The sequence below is a fragment of the Crocodylus siamensis genome, chromosome 6 (genome assembly GCF_052110815.1).
Source record: "Crocodylus siamensis isolate JL-2025a chromosome 6, ASM5211081v1, whole genome shotgun sequence".
Classification (NCBI taxonomy): Eukaryota; Metazoa; Chordata; order Crocodylia; family Crocodylidae; genus Crocodylus; species Crocodylus siamensis.
In genome coordinates, this window is record NC_143400.1 from 25,028,272 (window position 1) to 25,045,185 (window position 16,914).

At 42.2% G+C, this 16,914-nt stretch overlaps 1 protein-coding gene across 1 annotated transcript; it reads left to right on the forward strand.

Annotated features, from left to right (window-relative positions):
- The first annotated feature begins 15,661 nt into the window (after positions 1-15,661).
- On the forward strand, positions 15,662-16,674 carry LOC149861806 (olfactory receptor 6M1-like). The gene is given in 2 exon segments (XM_090053816.1): positions 15,662-16,585; positions 16,588-16,674. Coding segments are annotated over 2 exon segments (1,011 nt in total).
- Positions 16,675-16,914: the final 240 nt, after the last annotated feature.

Sequence of the window (16,914 nt, forward strand, 5' to 3'; positions counted from 1 at the left end):
ACTGCTGGTCTTGAGCTCTCCTGCTGGCAGGCACTAGGCTCACTACCAGTCTGTGGAGGCTGATTACAAGATTGATATGGAGAAGACTCTAGGTCTAATGGGGCTGATGTTTTCTTACTGTGTGAAGCATGGATCCATGTCTGGAGTCCTTGACACTTTATTGCAGTGTTGGTGGTCAGGAGTACCTGGAATGGGCCTTACCAGCAAGGTTCCAGCGATGACTTTTGTTGATGGACTTTTACATGGACCCAATCTCCAGGCAGGATAGACTTGCACGGCTCACCTGGCTCTTTGTGGAGAGCTGCCTGTACCTGTGAATGAAAAGCCTTAACACACTTCATTAGTGCTTTACAATTGTCTAGAATGGTATCATCAAGTGAATATATATCGCAAGAGTGGGAAGCAACAGGTGGAGAGGCAGGGAGCCTCATGGGTCTTCCCATTAGAATTTCATGTGGGCTAAGCCCAGTCTTTCAGCTGGCAGTAGATCTCATACTCATAAGGGCTATGGAAAGTGCATCTGGCCATTTTAGGTGAGTCTCAGCACAAATCTTGGCCAGTTTATTTTTCAGAATGCCATTTTGGCATTCTACTTGACCCGAGGCCTGCGGATGGTATGGGCAATGAAAGTTCTCTAGGATCTGCAGGACTTTGCAGACTTCTTTCATTATCTGTCCAGTAAAATGAGTTCCTCTCTCAGAGTTTAGGGATAAAGGAATACCAAACCTTGCACTAAAGTCTCTGAGCAACTTTTTGCTTACAGTTATGGTGTCAGCTTTTGCACATGGGTAGGCTTCTACCCATCCAGAAAACATACATACAATAACAAGAACATATTCATAAGAACAACATTTCTGCATTTGAATAAAATCTAATTGTAAATTTACAAATCTGGGGGATGTGCTGCCTTCTTTGTTTTTACAGGCTTTCCCACATTATGGGCTTGGCAAATAGGACAGGTGTGGCAGTACTGTTGAGCCAGAGATGGAAAATTTGGAGAAAACCAATCAAGCTTAACAGCTTCTATCCTCCCCCCTTTGCTCACATGTGCCATGCCATGGTGTATGCGAGCAAGATGAGGAAGCAGGACCATTGGGGCAACCAGGCGGCCGTCCGGGGAGCGCCACCAATGGTCAGGGTGTAACAAACACCCAGCTAGTCTCCAAGTATGTTTCTCTGGTTCTGGAGCCTGATCTTGGAGGAGGGCAACGTCATGAAGACTTGCCAATGGAGACTGGTCAGTTGGAATAGACAAAAACACAGGCATAGCCTGAGGAGTGGAAATAGCCGCAGCTTTGGCAGTGGAATCTGCCAGAGCATTCCCATAAGGTTTCTGGTGAGCTTGGCATTTAATAATAGCAACAGCAGAAGGTAATTGTAAAGCATTCAATAAGGCATTTATGAATGGACCATTACTAATCTTGGCACCTCCCGAAGTGAGTAAGCCCCTTTGTTTCCAAAGTTGACCATAATCGTATACAATACCAAAAGCACAGCAAGAATCAGTATAAATATTAACAGAGGCACCAGAGGCCAGGGTGCAAGCCCTGGTGAGGGCCACAAGCTCGGCAACTTGAGCTGAATACACACTAGGTAAGTGATGGCTTTCTATAACATCATATTGGGAACATACTGCATATCCTGCCACAAGGGAACCTTTTGAGTTTCTTTGACACGATCCATCAACATAGAATACTAGATCTGGGTTTTGCAAGGGGGTGTCCTTTAGATCAGTGTGGGGCATTGTTAGGTGAGCAGTAACAAAAATGCAATCATGGGGTTCACCATCTTCAGGGGTAGGTAACAGAGAAGCAGGGTTTAAAATGGGGCACCTAGTTAGGGTGATATTTCCAGCAGAGAGAAGCAATATTTCATACTTAGTTCATCTAGCATTTGAAAGGTGTTGGGGTTTTGTTTTTAGTAAAAGGGCTGCTACAGCATGTGGGACAGGAACAGTAAGGGGAGAACCTAATACAAGGGTGGAGGAAAGTTCAACAGTGACGGTGGCTGCAGCTACAGCATGGAGACATGGGGGAAATGCAGCTGCAACAGGGTCAAGAGCAGAGCTATAATAAGCAGTGGGACGGTGCTTGTCTCCATGTGTCTGAGTAAGTACTGCAAGTGCAAATTGGTCCTTTTCATGACAAAAAAGAATAAAAGGTTTAGTATAATCGGGAAGACCTAGGGCAGGAGCTTGCAACACAGCTTGTTTAATAGAGGCAAAAGCAGCTTCGATTTCTGAAGTCCAGGGTAAAGGCTCAGGGGTATTAACAAGAGTCAGATTTTGCAATGGCTTAACTATAGAGGCATAGCCAAGTATCCACTGGCGGTAGTAGCCAGGCAAGGTACGCATTTGGGACACAGTAGTTGGTCTAGGGATTTTAAGAATAGCTTCTATTCTGGAAGAAGAAAGCAGTAGTTCTCCAGCAGAAATCTCATGACCTAAATAGTGGACACAAGGAAGACACAGTTGTGGCTTTTCTTTTGATGCCTTATGGCCTTTTAGGGCAAGAGAGGTGAAGAGAGTTAAGGAATCAGTTTTACAGGCTTCAAGGGAGGTAGATGCCAAGAGCAAATCATCAACATATTGCACAAACACAGAATTTTCTTTAAATATTATGTCATCTAGATCTTTTTTCAAAATTTGAGAAAAGAGAGAAGGGGATTCAGTATACCTGGACGCAATTGCCCCAGGGTTATACTGAAGTCCTTGATAGGTAAATTCAAAGAGAAACTGGCTATCAGGGTGTATTGGAATACAATAAAATGCAGAACACAAGTCAACAATAGTAAAATAACAAGCTTTAGGGGGATTACAGGCCAAGATAGTAGCTGGATTTGGTACAACAGGAAAAGTAGGTAAAACTGCAGAATTTACCCCACGGAGGTCTTGTACAAAGCGATAGGTATTCTTTCCAGGTTTTTTTACAGGAAGAATAGGCATATTACAAGGGCTCTTAGTTGGGACAATGATACCTTGCTTTAAAAGGGCAGTTATAATAGGGCCTTCTTCCGCTTCTGGACGTAAAGGGTATTGAGCAATTTTGGGTAAAAGCTTAGCTGGGTTTAATCTAATTTTTACAGGCTGGGCAGTATGGATTTGTCCTACTTCATTAGCATGCTGAGACCAGAGAAACGGAGGGACAGCTTTTATGATTTCTTCTTGCAACACAGAAAGATCAGGGAACTCAGGCTCAGGAGGTGAGCTACCTAAAGCAGCAAGTACTGCTATCTCGTTATCACAAGGGATATCTAAATAAACACCATTAGGAAAGCAATAGATAGTACAGCCGAGTTTACAAAGCAAATCTCTGCCTAAAAAATTAACAGGAGAACAAGAACTAAGGAGAAAGGCATGTTGATCAGAGATAGGACCAAGAGAAATATGTAATGGTTGGGAAACAGGATGAGGAACTATTTGATTTGAACTTCCCACAGCATTTACAACAGCAGAGGAGAGGGGAGTTGTGGAAAATCCTTCAGCTCGAAGAGGAGAGCGGCTTGCACCCGTGTCTACTAAACATTTTGTAGAGATGCCATTTATCACGCAGGAAACAAAGGGATCATCTTGATTAAGTGGGAGAAGCGGGGCTGTGGTGATGTTACTATCCCTCAGGCTGGCCTAACAGGAGGCTCCCTGATTCGGGACAGAGAATTGAGTGGGAGGAGGTGGTGGCGGGTTAAACGTCATCCCCAGCTGGCCAGGCCGGTGAGGACATTGAGCCTTCCAGTGTCCTGGTTGGCCGCAATAATGACAACTACCATTATTTTGGAACTGAAATCCTCCTCGTCCCATCCCACGGCCACGTCCCCTGCCTCTGAACTGTCCTCGATGGAAACCTGAGCTTCTGCCCCTGTCTAAAGTCTGTAATTGCAATGACATTAGCTTAGTTTCCGTGGATTCCTTTTTCTTTTCCTGGCAGGTTGTACAATGATTTGCAATGGTGACTAGTTCTGCAAGTGGCTTAGTCCGCCAACCTACAGCAATTGTGCACAACTGTTCCTGGACTTTAGAAAGAAGTCTAAAGGTGTTTTGTGGACAAAAGCAGAAGCGACTGCTTCTGGGGCAGTTTCAGCTGCATTTTCAATACCAGAATGTCTTTCAAATACTAGTTTCAAGTGGTCCATGTAGTCTGCTGGGGATTCTCCTTTATTTTGTTTACAGTTATGTATTTTGGCCCAGTCAGTTTTCCTAGGGCACATTTTAAGCACAGCCTCAAGGAGGCATCTTTGGGCATCTGCTAAGTGATCTCCAATTCCGGGGTCTTGAGTAGGACAAGTAGCCTGTATGATGAGGCAGTTGCGGACCTCGGAGGGCAGAACACTTCTCATTAATTTGTTCAAATCTGCCCATGTTGGATCATAACAATGGATTACAGTTTCCAATTCATCTTTAAATTTCTGGGGGTCCTCTCTGAGGTTGGGAAATTGTTTAACCACATTTAGGAGATCTCCTGGGGTCCAGGGGACAGGGACTGTGATTGTGGTTTCCCCATTTGGACTTTGCCCTGGAAGTTGGCGTAAAGGCATAAACTGAGCCACCTTAGATTTTAAAGAAGGGGCTGGACCATACTGGGTACCAGACCTTAAACAAGAGAAGGGAGTTGAGATTTCAGGAGACAGACACCCTGCCTCCAGTGGACGTGGGCATGCCTCGGGGGCAGGTGACGGCTGTTGAGTGATAGTTTCCTGGTGAGGTGGGCTAATCCTGCTGGAAGAGTCTGTTTGGTTACTTTGGACTTCTTCAGGTTCAGGTTGTCCCTGGGACTGATATGGGGGTGTCACATTAAGAAAATCAGTTATATCTTCTGCAGATTCATTCTCAGTTATTTGTGGATAAAGTTGTTTTGGTGCTGATGGTACTATTGATAGGGGACCCCCTTTTGGTGCACCTCTCTGCTTTAATTCTTTTATCTGCAATTTTAGTTTCTCTTGGGAGTCCTTAAGACTCCGAACTTGAGATTCTTGATGTCTTTTGGAAGCTTCTTTATATTAATCAAAAAATATGTCCCACTGAGTCTGTGGTATATTACTACCTCTTAACTCAAGGTCTCTGCGGAGATGAACAATTTTACTTGAATCAAATGTTCCCTCCAGGGGAAACTGCTGGCTAAAATAATCTCTGGTATACCAATTACATTTGTCTAGAAACGTACAACTTTTACGGCCATCGTGTGTGTACATGTACAATGCTGGAGTCCCTTTTGGCGGAGCCGGTATGTCTTTTAGACTCTCCGCTCCCCATATCTTTAAACTGAATTCACACAGGTCTTTCATACAGGAATGTCTCATTCCGGGTGTCTGGTCAGGTGGTGAGGTTTGCTAGTGCCATAGAGATGCTGTGGCTAATGTCCAAAGACAAGACTCCACTGCAAAAATAGCACACAATGCAGTTACTCATGGTTAGACACGGCTCATTTATGAGGGTAGGGAAAGGATAAACCTGTCCACTAGGTCACGAGGTTCCAGTTGGGCCCCCTTGCATTCAAAACTGCCCTTCCAGACAGCCTTAGGGTGGCTGAACCCAACCTTAGTCTCAGACCTGGTCAGTGGCTCATATTTCTCAATTCATACTCTCAATTCACACAAGGGAATTTCTGCGTTGAGGCACGAGGTTCAAGAGCATTTCTTTAGTCTCAGCCTTGGTCAACGCTTATCGTGGAAAAACATTCACACTCTAAGAGTTTCCACCTTGCACCCTTGCTTTCCAAGAGCACACAGAACAAATCTGTTGACTTCGGGGTGGCTGCACAAGGTTTCTACTTCTGGCCTCAGAGGGACCTCACAGTTCTTTACAGAACTTAACTCAATTCATACAGGGAAATACTTTCACTGACAACAGCAACACAGAGTCTTAACTCTTAACCTTGACTTTTAACTTTGACTCTTTCTACTCATAGTTAATACTTACACAGTGGGTCTGACAGTTCTGGCAGCAAAAGTTCGGATAGAGTGAGCCTCAAGTAGTTAATCAGGAAGACACAGAGACAGCCTCTCACTGAAAAGCCCCAGTAGAGATTTCAAAAGGTCTCTTACCTTGGTTTGGCACCAGGGCTTCAGTGAAGAGATGTCTGTGTCCCAACTGATCACTCCGGGCGTCTCTATCTGAGCCACGACACCAAATAGTGGAAGAAATCAAACTTCGCTTTGTGGTTGAATCAGAACTGACAGAGCCAGCTTTTCTTTATTTAAGGCTATACTGTGATCACAGGGAGGATTCCATACAGCAAGGGGAATCACCCACCTGTCTGTTTCAAAGGATTTCTTAGACTCTCTAAGTTTACAAGCGTATTTATACTAAAGACAGAGAAAGAGATTAAAAATACACCTTGGAGAAACAAAACAATAGTAAATTACACAGAAACTTAGAAAGTTTACTTAAACAAACTATCTGTGCATAGGGCAAGATATCAAGATAACCCAAGGAATGCAGGAATGCGGATTCCTTATCTCAGAACATTTAAATTAAGCAGTATCAGCACTTCTGGTCTTTGTCTGTTTTTCTAGTCAAGTAAGCCAATTACTTCTACATGTCATAGCTCACCACTATATTCTGTTATCTACACTTTCAGAATCAGTGAGATGAAAACAAATACCTCATATTTATTGAGCAGTATCCCCTTTTAAACAAGGGAACCAACACTGTAATACCTGTTGTGATGTGGTAATTATCTAAAATGTACGCATATATTTTCAGCTCAACATGATAACTGGGAATAAAATGGCTGTCAGAGGAAGTTGACAGGAGAGACAAAACTAGGGGGATAATCATGAGCATTGGGGTTTGGAGCCCAATCATACTCATCCATGCTCCCATTCAACCCCCTGCAAATTCAGAGAAAATTGCTACTGCAGCCCAAGTGAGGGGAATATTCCTCAGGTTGAACCCACACCTTCGGGTCCCCATAAGCAGCCTGTGTGCCTGGAAGTGACTGCCAAATAGTGGTCTCCCTGCAGGAGTGTAAGGGCTTATGTGCTTTGGGACAGTAGCAATACTAACCTATAACTCATAAATAACTTTTGCCTTCAGGCACAAATAAGTTAATATGCACTTGATACCAAGGAGCTCTATGACTACTGTGGACTCTTTTTTCTATGCTGAGCTGCATTTCTGACAAGTTTTGCAAGTTGTTTTCACCACTGTTGCAATGTTTATATTCATATTGGCCTAGTATAGAGCATCCCTTGCTTTGCCTTTCTCAATGCCAAAATGCACTTCATGGATGCATCTACGAAAGACATTTGCTGTAGAGTTTGATTAGCTCCACAGTAAAGTGCATGCATCTTCACATGTGACCCTATTAGGCCACAGGAAACTAATTAATTTTGCCATAGGTTAGTACTTGTAAACACAAATACTATCCTATAATGGAGTTCCTTAGTAGATGGGGCTGGCTAGGGTATGAGGGTCCTGTGGTGTGAGGGTTGCCTTCTGCTTAGCCCCAAACTAGAGCACCTTCATGGCCTAGATAGCCCATCTTCAGCACATTGAGCCAGGCTGGAGTGGCTGGCAGGCTAACCCCCTGGACACTGCCAGTTCGACTGCTCTGACCCAGCTCAATGTGCTGCAGTCTTGGGTGCACCTTTAAACATGGTGCCCAGGAACAATAAACTCTGGCACAATATATAGTGGTGTTTGTTGCAACACATTAACTTCATGTGTAGACAGACCTATGTATTCTATGCATCACATCTTGCCATAACACCTTTAAAATATTAAGTCTTGAGTCCTTAAACAAAATGCCATCCAGTACTGAAAATCCTCCCCTGAACTGATAATAGGGGCTGGGTATGCCTTTCACAGGCCACTCAGCACAGATAGCTATCGCCACTTTTTGTAATATGTCACCCTGAGCAGTAGCGTCTGTAGTGACTGCCTACATTTTATCTGATGTACAACTTGGTGTTGTAGCAGATTTACATATACTATGCCACATTCTGCTAGAGCCCTCAATCAATTGGTGGAAACTCGGAGAATGGGAAGTCAGCAGGGACGTGACCATGTCACTGCTGGCAACCCAGCACCCCATGCATTCACTCCCTGTAGGCCCCAGCTGGAGGGGAGGAGGACCACTCCTGTGGCTTCCCCCTGCCCCAGTTCAACTGCAGACTGGTGGAGGAGCAGCACTGAGGTGCCAGCTGCTTCTTGTTCCTTCCAGTCCTCTGGGGAGCCCCTTCAGTTCAGAAGTCATGCTGAAACAGGAGACCTCCCTGTCACCATCACCACTACCCCCAGCCACTCCCTGAATCTGCAATGCTGTTTACCAAAGCTGACAGCCAGAGTGGGTCAGGAGCAGCTCTGGGGTTCCCTCAACCTCCAGGTCATCTGGGGAGAATGGCAGCAGTTGATAGGACCTCCTCCCCACTTCTTGCACCCAGAGGGACCACTACTAAAGAAGGATGTGGAAAATGGGAAGGGGAGGTGCCTGCACTAGAGGAGAGATGCTACTGAGAGCAGTGGGGGTGAGTCTTAATTGATTTCAAGACTCCAGAAAGTCCTCAGTGGTGCCAGGATGTGGTCTGAGCATAGAAGGGTGGAGGGAGTGGGGAGCTGCAACCCCCCTGTATCTCTAGTGGAAGCTCTTCTATCTGTACCTATATCTTTGGTAAGAATGTGCTCATGGACCTTCATCAGAGAACAATGGGAATGTAATAAAGCCTAACTCCCCTGTACTTATGGTAAAATGTTATCATAGCCATACTCTGAATGAAGACTGACTAAGAATTTTATTATGATAATCATTCATAAATAAGTGGGGATATATTTAATTTCCTCGCTGATAGCAGGATTCTGCTCATCAGGCTCATCAGTCTCAGAATTTAAGATAGAAACTTAAATTCCCGCTTCCAGGACCTATAGAGGTGTTCTCCTACCATCTTGTGTTTACACAAGTACCTGGGAGAGGGCCGTGCTCAACAACAGGAGAAAGAAACAGAGCTACACAACTATACTGGTTTTAAAATAGATTAAGTGAGCTGGGATGCATTTACAGAGGTGACATGATGATGGATAAAGTAGTTCTGATTGTACAGTCAGGTTCTCCAATACATGGAGTTGTGCTGTGGTCTCTGTGCAGAATGGAATGCTTTTGGTTTCCCCATGCCTTTGGGTTTTGGTGGTCTCCATATGGGGCTGGGAAGGATTTTATTCTTCTGTCGTAATGGGTGTCAAAATTTTTTTTCATCTTCTTCTGAAGGATTGAGTGTTAGTTGCAGTTAAAGATGGGTATCTTGACTGAATTGTGCAAATCTTCTTACTGAAAATAAAAAAAAAAATCCCAGCAGTCCCTCAATAGAGTTTGTTCTACTCCACTTAGGGTTGGATTGGTCATCACATTTGTTATCAGAAATAAATATTACTCCACAGTCAGATTATCATGGGCTATGAGGATTTTGACTTTACTCTGCATCAGGAGTAAATGAGATTTCCTGCCTAAGCTTCATTGAAATCTAGATCAGACATGGGGAAACATCCACATCCCCTGTTGGGAACACCTTTAAATTTGATTTCTTAAGGACTTCTTGTTTTGTTCTGTGATAGTCTTCTGGAAAAAAAGGTCACTGGACACCTGTCCCAGACCCAGAGAGCTACACTTTCTTGTAAAGGAAAGCACAAGCTCAGCTGGAATTTTGTTGAGATAGACCAATAATAAATTGAAAAAGAAAACATACCTCACCTGGAAAGAAAGTCTGTAAGTGACCTGACTTTGTAACCCAGGGATGAGGGCAATAAACTAGGAATAGGGCCCTAGGTTCTAGTCCCTGCTACTATGATTGTTTCCGGGTTTTAATCAGTGTAACACAAATTGCATAAATAAACCGGAAAGCAAGAGCTTGAACCTAGGGCTCCCCTTTCCCAGGGACTGTTCTTATCACTCTGTAACTTTGCAAAAATAGCAGATTTTTTTTAAAGTTACACAGTGCTGAAATGAATTTCAAATTGTCATTTTCCCATAATTTTTTTTAAAATATTGTCTAAAAAGCATCTTTCTATAAGAATTTTCATTTTGACAAAGAACTATTTTTCAGGGGGATCTTTTTGTGCACCCCAAAAAGTTGCCGCTACATATAGCATTGACTGACTTCTTTTGTAGTCATATAGTTTAATATACTGATGTTTTCATAATAATGGATAATGCCTGAGGTATATCTAGACAAATGTCCAATCAGCTACATCAAAGGAAAATTGAAGAAATTGTGTATTGGAAAATTTTAGAATCTCTTCTCCACTAAATCTCTTTGTAGCCACTGTAAGTTTTTCATTTTTCTAATGTGTGAGGGATTATAGAAATTTGAACATTTGGTTTTTACTCTGCTTTAAGATCCAAATAAGTTCCTTGATCCAGTGCTACTTTATGACTATGAGTTCCACAAACCAATTGCCAGTCAAAGGTGACCTTTTAATTAAAACGCCTGTCAGGAGACACCCCCCCGCACACACACTTTCTACATTTTAATAGTGTTGGAGTACTGTTGTAGCCATAATGGGAAATGGAAGGTTTTTTGTTATGACACGATTTTTTTGTGTCCGAAAGCTTGTCAGATCTTCCTCGCAACTATACAGTTGCTCCAATCAAAGGTTTCACAAGAAAAAAAACCCCAAACCTTTCTATTGCATGAAATCACTTGTAATAAAATTGATTTTTGTGACATCAGACTCATTCACTTAGTTGACGCCCACACAGATTTCCATGCCATACTATATCACTGATTCGCAGCAAGTGATCAATCCTACTGACTTCTATGGAAATCCCCTCAGACTGAGGAGGAGAAGGAGCCTCTGTCTGTTTCTTCACAGGTCAGCGTTGTAACCACTGGGGTACTGTGTTACGGGAGTATTTTAAAAGAAAGCAAAAGCTTCCGCTGCATTTCATGTGGAACAAGTCGGCATTTGCATATCTGCGGTGCACTTTCAAAATTACTACAGGATTTAGTCCTCCGAGGCACTCTTACAGAGAAGCACAATTTTCTGGATCCTAGTCAGACTTAAGAAGACGTTTGGTGCCAAGCTGTTCAGAACTATCGAGACTGAGGTGGTTCAGCACTGCAAAAATATAACTTGAGGATTTTATTGTCACAAAATCTTGTGCTTATGGAGCTGAATCCCATTCCCTCCCCCCCACAATTTAGCTGAGAGCTGAGCTAGGAACTGGGAGATTCCATTTTTGGCCTTAAATACCTGACTTCCATGTATGTGTCTCTTTTGGCTTAAGGAGAGAGTCTATCAAAATGCATCTGGGAAGACGCATGCTCATCCTTTTAGGACATTTTTACCAGAGCCAATGGAAAAGGAATTTATACAAGCACAGTTGATGTGTCATCTCAATCAGGAACTGGTCAGTTTTGGCTGAGCCAGGTTAGTTGCTTCTCAGTTATGGGGAAATTAAAAGAGATTTTTGAAATACATTCTCTCTCTCTCTCCCCCCCTCCCTCCTTTGCTCTCCCTCTTTCACAGTCTCAATAATATGTTTATTTTGCTCTGTAAGGGTCACTTACTACCAAAGTATCTCACTTCTTTGTGTTATGGTAGTTTTATTCCATAAATACAGGGCAAAAAATCTTGATCTCTTTCCATATTTTTATTCATATTGAACTCTCCTTAATATCATCAGAAAGCTTGGCCTGAACAAAAACTTCAATATTTGGCACAAATGCTGTTGAAGGCAATGATGATATTTTTCTTCTGTTAACGGACAAATATAATACATTTCTCTATGTAGGCTTATAAACTGGATGGCTTAGCCTCTTCAAGAATGTTAATATCACTTCAATTATAAATATTATTTTATATCTTTTTGTTTAATAATCTGAATTCCACTACCAATAAAAATGGATTATCTAGGAGGATAGTGACGAAAAATGCATACTGAACATCTTGAATTATGAAATCTGGTTTCCTTTCCTTCCTTTCTCTTCTTCTATCAACCTTCCTCTCTATTCTGTCTTTATTTATTTCTGTCTGTTGGCTGTTAACCCTGTCACTGGAATAAGAGAAAACTCTAAAGTACAGTGGAATCCTTTGCAAAATTCCTGGCTCTGAGCTAAACCCTGAATGTGTCTTAGGTACAGTTAATGCATTTTTCTCCTTGTGGAAGGAGTAGGAAATAATTAGGATTGATTTTTTTTTTTAAATCACCGTTTTAAATGTATTTTTAAAATGTGTTTGCTTTCCTTAAAAATCATGATTGCCACTGAAAAACCAAAGAGCTGCCTGAAAAACAGTTTTATTTTGATTTTGCTTTAAGATTTTTGGAGCCCAGAATTTTCAGTTCCTATGAAATGAAAAAATTCCTATTAGAATTACGTATAAGTATATAACGGGTGCACATCAGGATCTGGGGGAACGCCTGTTCACCAGAGCACTCCAAGGGATGACAAGGTCAAATGGTCAGCAACTCCTCCATGACCGTTTCAGGCTGGACATAAGGAAAAACTTCTTTACTGTCCAAGCCCCCAAGGCCTGGAACAGGCTGCCACCAGAGGTGGTGCAAACACCTACTCTGGACTCCTTTAAGAGACATTTGGATGTTTATCTGGCTGGCATCCTGTGACCCCAGCTGACTTCCTGCCCCTAGGACAGGGGGCTGGACTTGAAAATCTTCTGAGGTCCCTTCCAGCCTTGATGTCTACAAAATCTGTGAAATCTAGCTTATTCAGAAGCTGGAGGATACCTTTTGCTAACCAGCATTATTTCCTGATGGTAACTATTTATCAAACTCTATCCTTGAAGAATGAAAAGTGAAGACCGATATTTAGAACGTTTAAAAATGTGTTTGGAACCAATCTTGGATTATTTAATGGAGAGAGAGAGGGAGTAAAGGGTTCATATTTCTAGCTTTTATGACATTTTAAATGGAGCAATTCATTTTTTTTTTTATTGTTTTATGGGCCAGGGACAGACATTATCAGGAATTGGTCTGTACCAATAAAAGACCAGAAGTTCATTACACAAAACCAGTTTATAACTTTAACAGAACAGAATTTTGGTGCACACAGACTGGTTTAAAAGTGGCAGAACCTGGCCTAAGATTTGCACGCTCCACCGCCTCACCAAAGGGTGGATCTGTGTTCATTTCCTTACCAGTCTAAACTATGCCGCTCACAGAAAACCATGTAACTTAGATCGATTCTGCTTCAGGCTGTCTGTACCTAGCCCTGGGGTGAGAGGTCTATTAGTAAGGAAGTTAGTCAGGTGAATCAAAAGAGAAGGGAAGAGCCTGAAGGGACAATCCTGCAAAGATCTTTGCACTTCCCTGATTTCTCATTATCTGAATTGTCCCATACATGTTCAAGAATAAGTCTGCAGTATCACAGCAACAGTCTGAAAAGATAAAATTATCTGCTTGTTCACTGTTCGTGCCTGGAGCAATGGGGCTAAGGATCTATAACTGGGATCCCTGTGTCAGTGCAATAAAATAATAAAGGAAAGAAATGAAAGGGAATGTATAAGACAGAAAGAGTTATAAGGAGTAGAGAGTCTTTGAAACAGAGAAAGGCTTTGACTCCTGACCTCTGTGTGACAGAGAGAACATGAAATGGAAAAACCTGCTTCATTCACACAGCATTTCAGGTTTACAGCCAAACAGGAACAGAATCCAGGCAAAAGCTTGCAATTTGGTGCTGTCAACCCATAAGTTCATCCACAGCTAAAGAGAGTCTTCTTCCTGTGCTTCTACTACTTCTCTTCTTCTGGTTTATCCCTATACAGGGTTGAAAAACAGTTTAAATTCACCTTCTCCATGTGGTTTTAGCATTGATCAAGGCTTCTGTTAGGCTTTGTAGTTTTACCTTTTTTCCTTTATTTAATCTACTCATCATCTCTTGTGTCTTCTTATAGGTCTACTTCCTAGTTGTTCCATATTTAACAATTTCCTAGCTGTATGCTTTTTCTCTGCCCTCCCAACAAATGTTTCTATATCATCTCAAACATATTATGCATAAACAATAGCTATTTCTTGTGGGAGTGCTCTTACTGCCCTGTATTTCCCTATCACATCTCATCTAACTTTTTAACCATTTTTGCACAAAGATTTTTGTGGTATATAAGGATATGTACATTTTAGTCACTTTTTTAAGTGGCTAAAATGTACATATACTTACAAGTGCATATCCTTATAATGTACATATCCTTAACCACCTTTGGTACATTTATATAGGCCCTAATCCTCTCTCATCTTTTTCTGTTTAATATCCAAAATTACAACCCATGAATTAATGTATGTCTCTCACCATGCTGATCTGATACTTTGACTTAGATTAAATGCTTTTATCCTGAATCTCCCCTGAGAAATCCCTGTTTTTAATTGATGTAGCAACTTTTCTTTTTTTAGGTCAGTGGTATTCAATCTGTTCAGCCCTGTGAGCCACATGAGTGGCCGTGGGCTTGTCAATTCACCAGATCCCATACACTGGATCAATTCACAAGCTGAATCCCACACGAGGGTGGCATCTGGGGTCTGACCATGGGTGTGAGCTATGTGTCTGTCCCCATCCCTCATATTTACTTGACCTATTCTCCAGGTCTGGGCATGGACTTACCCCCATGCTAATACACCCTTGTGTCCTGAATCTGGCCATGACCCAACTCTGGTACACCACTTCCAGCCCTGTGCATTGACCCCAGCATGCCATCCCAACTCTTTGCATTGGGCCTGCCACAGACCAACCAAAAACACTGGATCTAGAGAAGTAGTGGCAGCTTTAATTGCTGCTACCACTCCCCCTCCACCAAATTTCTCGACTTAACTTTTATGGGCTGTAGTTTGTGCACCATTGCTTTAGATTATCACCTACTGACATTCCTTTAATAATAAAGGAGCTCCAGCTGGGGGCGGGGGGGACTGGATACTCATAAATTTGCGGATCAATATTAAAGGGGCTGAGACAGTGTTAGAAACATTGAACTTGGAAGGGCCTCTTGATACACTGTGTCCAGTACCCAACTAAGGGTTAATGAGTTGCAATATTAAACCATAAATGTTAGATCACCCTTTGCTAAAGAGTCTGGGTTTTGATAAGATTCTACCATGGTTGGCACATTCATCAAGAAGGATGGGTTAGATAAACATGAGGACTGAATTGGAGGCCCTTTTCTACTTCTTGGAAGTATACAGTGAGCTCAAAGAGAGAGATGTTGGCAAAGTGGTGTCCCAGGTATTAAGAAAATATGTGTTTGTAATTTGTTGTCTTTGTCCACCATTACAAACCTGATTTCTGGAGTTACCAATAAACTATGGTTCCATCTGAATTCAGTAATCTATGTAAGTACTTTGTACGAGAACTGATAAAAGCTGGTACCAAAAAAAGAAAAAGAAAAAGAAAAAAGGAAACAAATACACAGAAATCCTACCTGGAAAGATTTCCTGATGGAAAGCGCTCTTAGCTTTTTGGCTTAAAAGCTGATATGGAACAGGAATGTTTCTTTTTCTTTTTGTGAATTTCTGGTTGGATAATGAAAATTGTCAGCCAAATTCCAGATCAGTTTTACAGTTCTGTATAAAATATACCCATTTAATATGATTACTCAGCATGCTGAACAATTGCTACTACCATTGACTGAAAAGGGACTGAAGAACTCTGACAATCTCTTAAAAGGCAATATTTATCATTTTTTCACATTTCTCCCTCTGTCTTTGGGTTGTCACCTCCTTCAGAGGATAAAATGGAGAATCTGACCATTTCTGTGATTGAGTTCATCCTCGTGGGTTTCCCTGGAACCTACAAGTTCCAGGTCCTCCTCTTTGTGACCTTCTTCATCACCTATACTGTGACCATGATGGGCAACCTCCTCATCATCATGCTTGTCTTCGCTGACTATCGACTGCATACACCCATGTATATTTTCATTGCCAACCTCTCCATCTTGGAGGTTCTGCTCACTAGCACAGTCATTCCCAAGATGTTGGCCAACACGGTAAGCAACAGGAAAACTGTTTCTTTCCCTACCTGCATTACTCAAGCCTATTTCTACTTCCTGACAGGCTCTACTGAGTTCTTTCTCCTTGCTGTCATGTCTTTTGACCGCTATGTGGCCATATGCAACCCACTGCGGTATGATATAATCATGAGTACTCATGTCTGCTTCCAGCTAGTGGCTGCCTCATGGACCTGGGGGTTCCTGGCTTTGATCACACCCACCATCCTAGTAAGCCAGCTATCATACTGTGGCCCCAGTGTCAGCAATCATTTCTTCTGTGATGTGGCACCACTGCTCAAGCTCTCGTGTTCTGACACATACATCATTGAGATGGTAGAATTTGCCATATCGGCCTTGCTTCTTCTAGGTTCATTGCTGGTGACAGTGGTGTCCTACACTGTCATTATTGCAACAGTCCTCAAAATCCCATCTGCCACTGGCCGCCAGAAGGCTTTCTCCACCTGTGCTTCACACATCATTGTGGTAACACTTTTCTATGGAAGCTCTATCTTCATCTATGTTAGACCCAATAGAAGCCAGTCTTTGGGCCTCAACAGAGCAGCCAGTGTCCTGAATACAGTGGTGACTCCATTGTTAAACCCTTTCATCTATAGCCTCCGGAACAAGAAAGTCAAAGAGGCTCTGAGAGATGTCCTCAGGAAGAAAATACATTATTTTCAGGAATCCTGGGATACTTGACTAAGCTTCTAACAGAGGACAATGTTAAAAAAAAGGGTAAAATCTTCAAAAGTGCTTAAGTGACTCAGAAGTCAAAGTTCCATTGTGAAAAGTGACTTAGGCACTTCAAAGTCTTAGTTTTTCTGAAGTCAAGGAGACCTAAATTTCTAACACTGCATTAACACTGAACCTACTATTTCATAAATAAAGCCTTTATTTTCTTGTGTGACAGATAAAATTTGACTAGTTCTGAGGCTGAGAATTTTCATTCCTTCAGAGTTGATATAGATGATGTGTCCTTTCTTTATGAGCTGAATCCA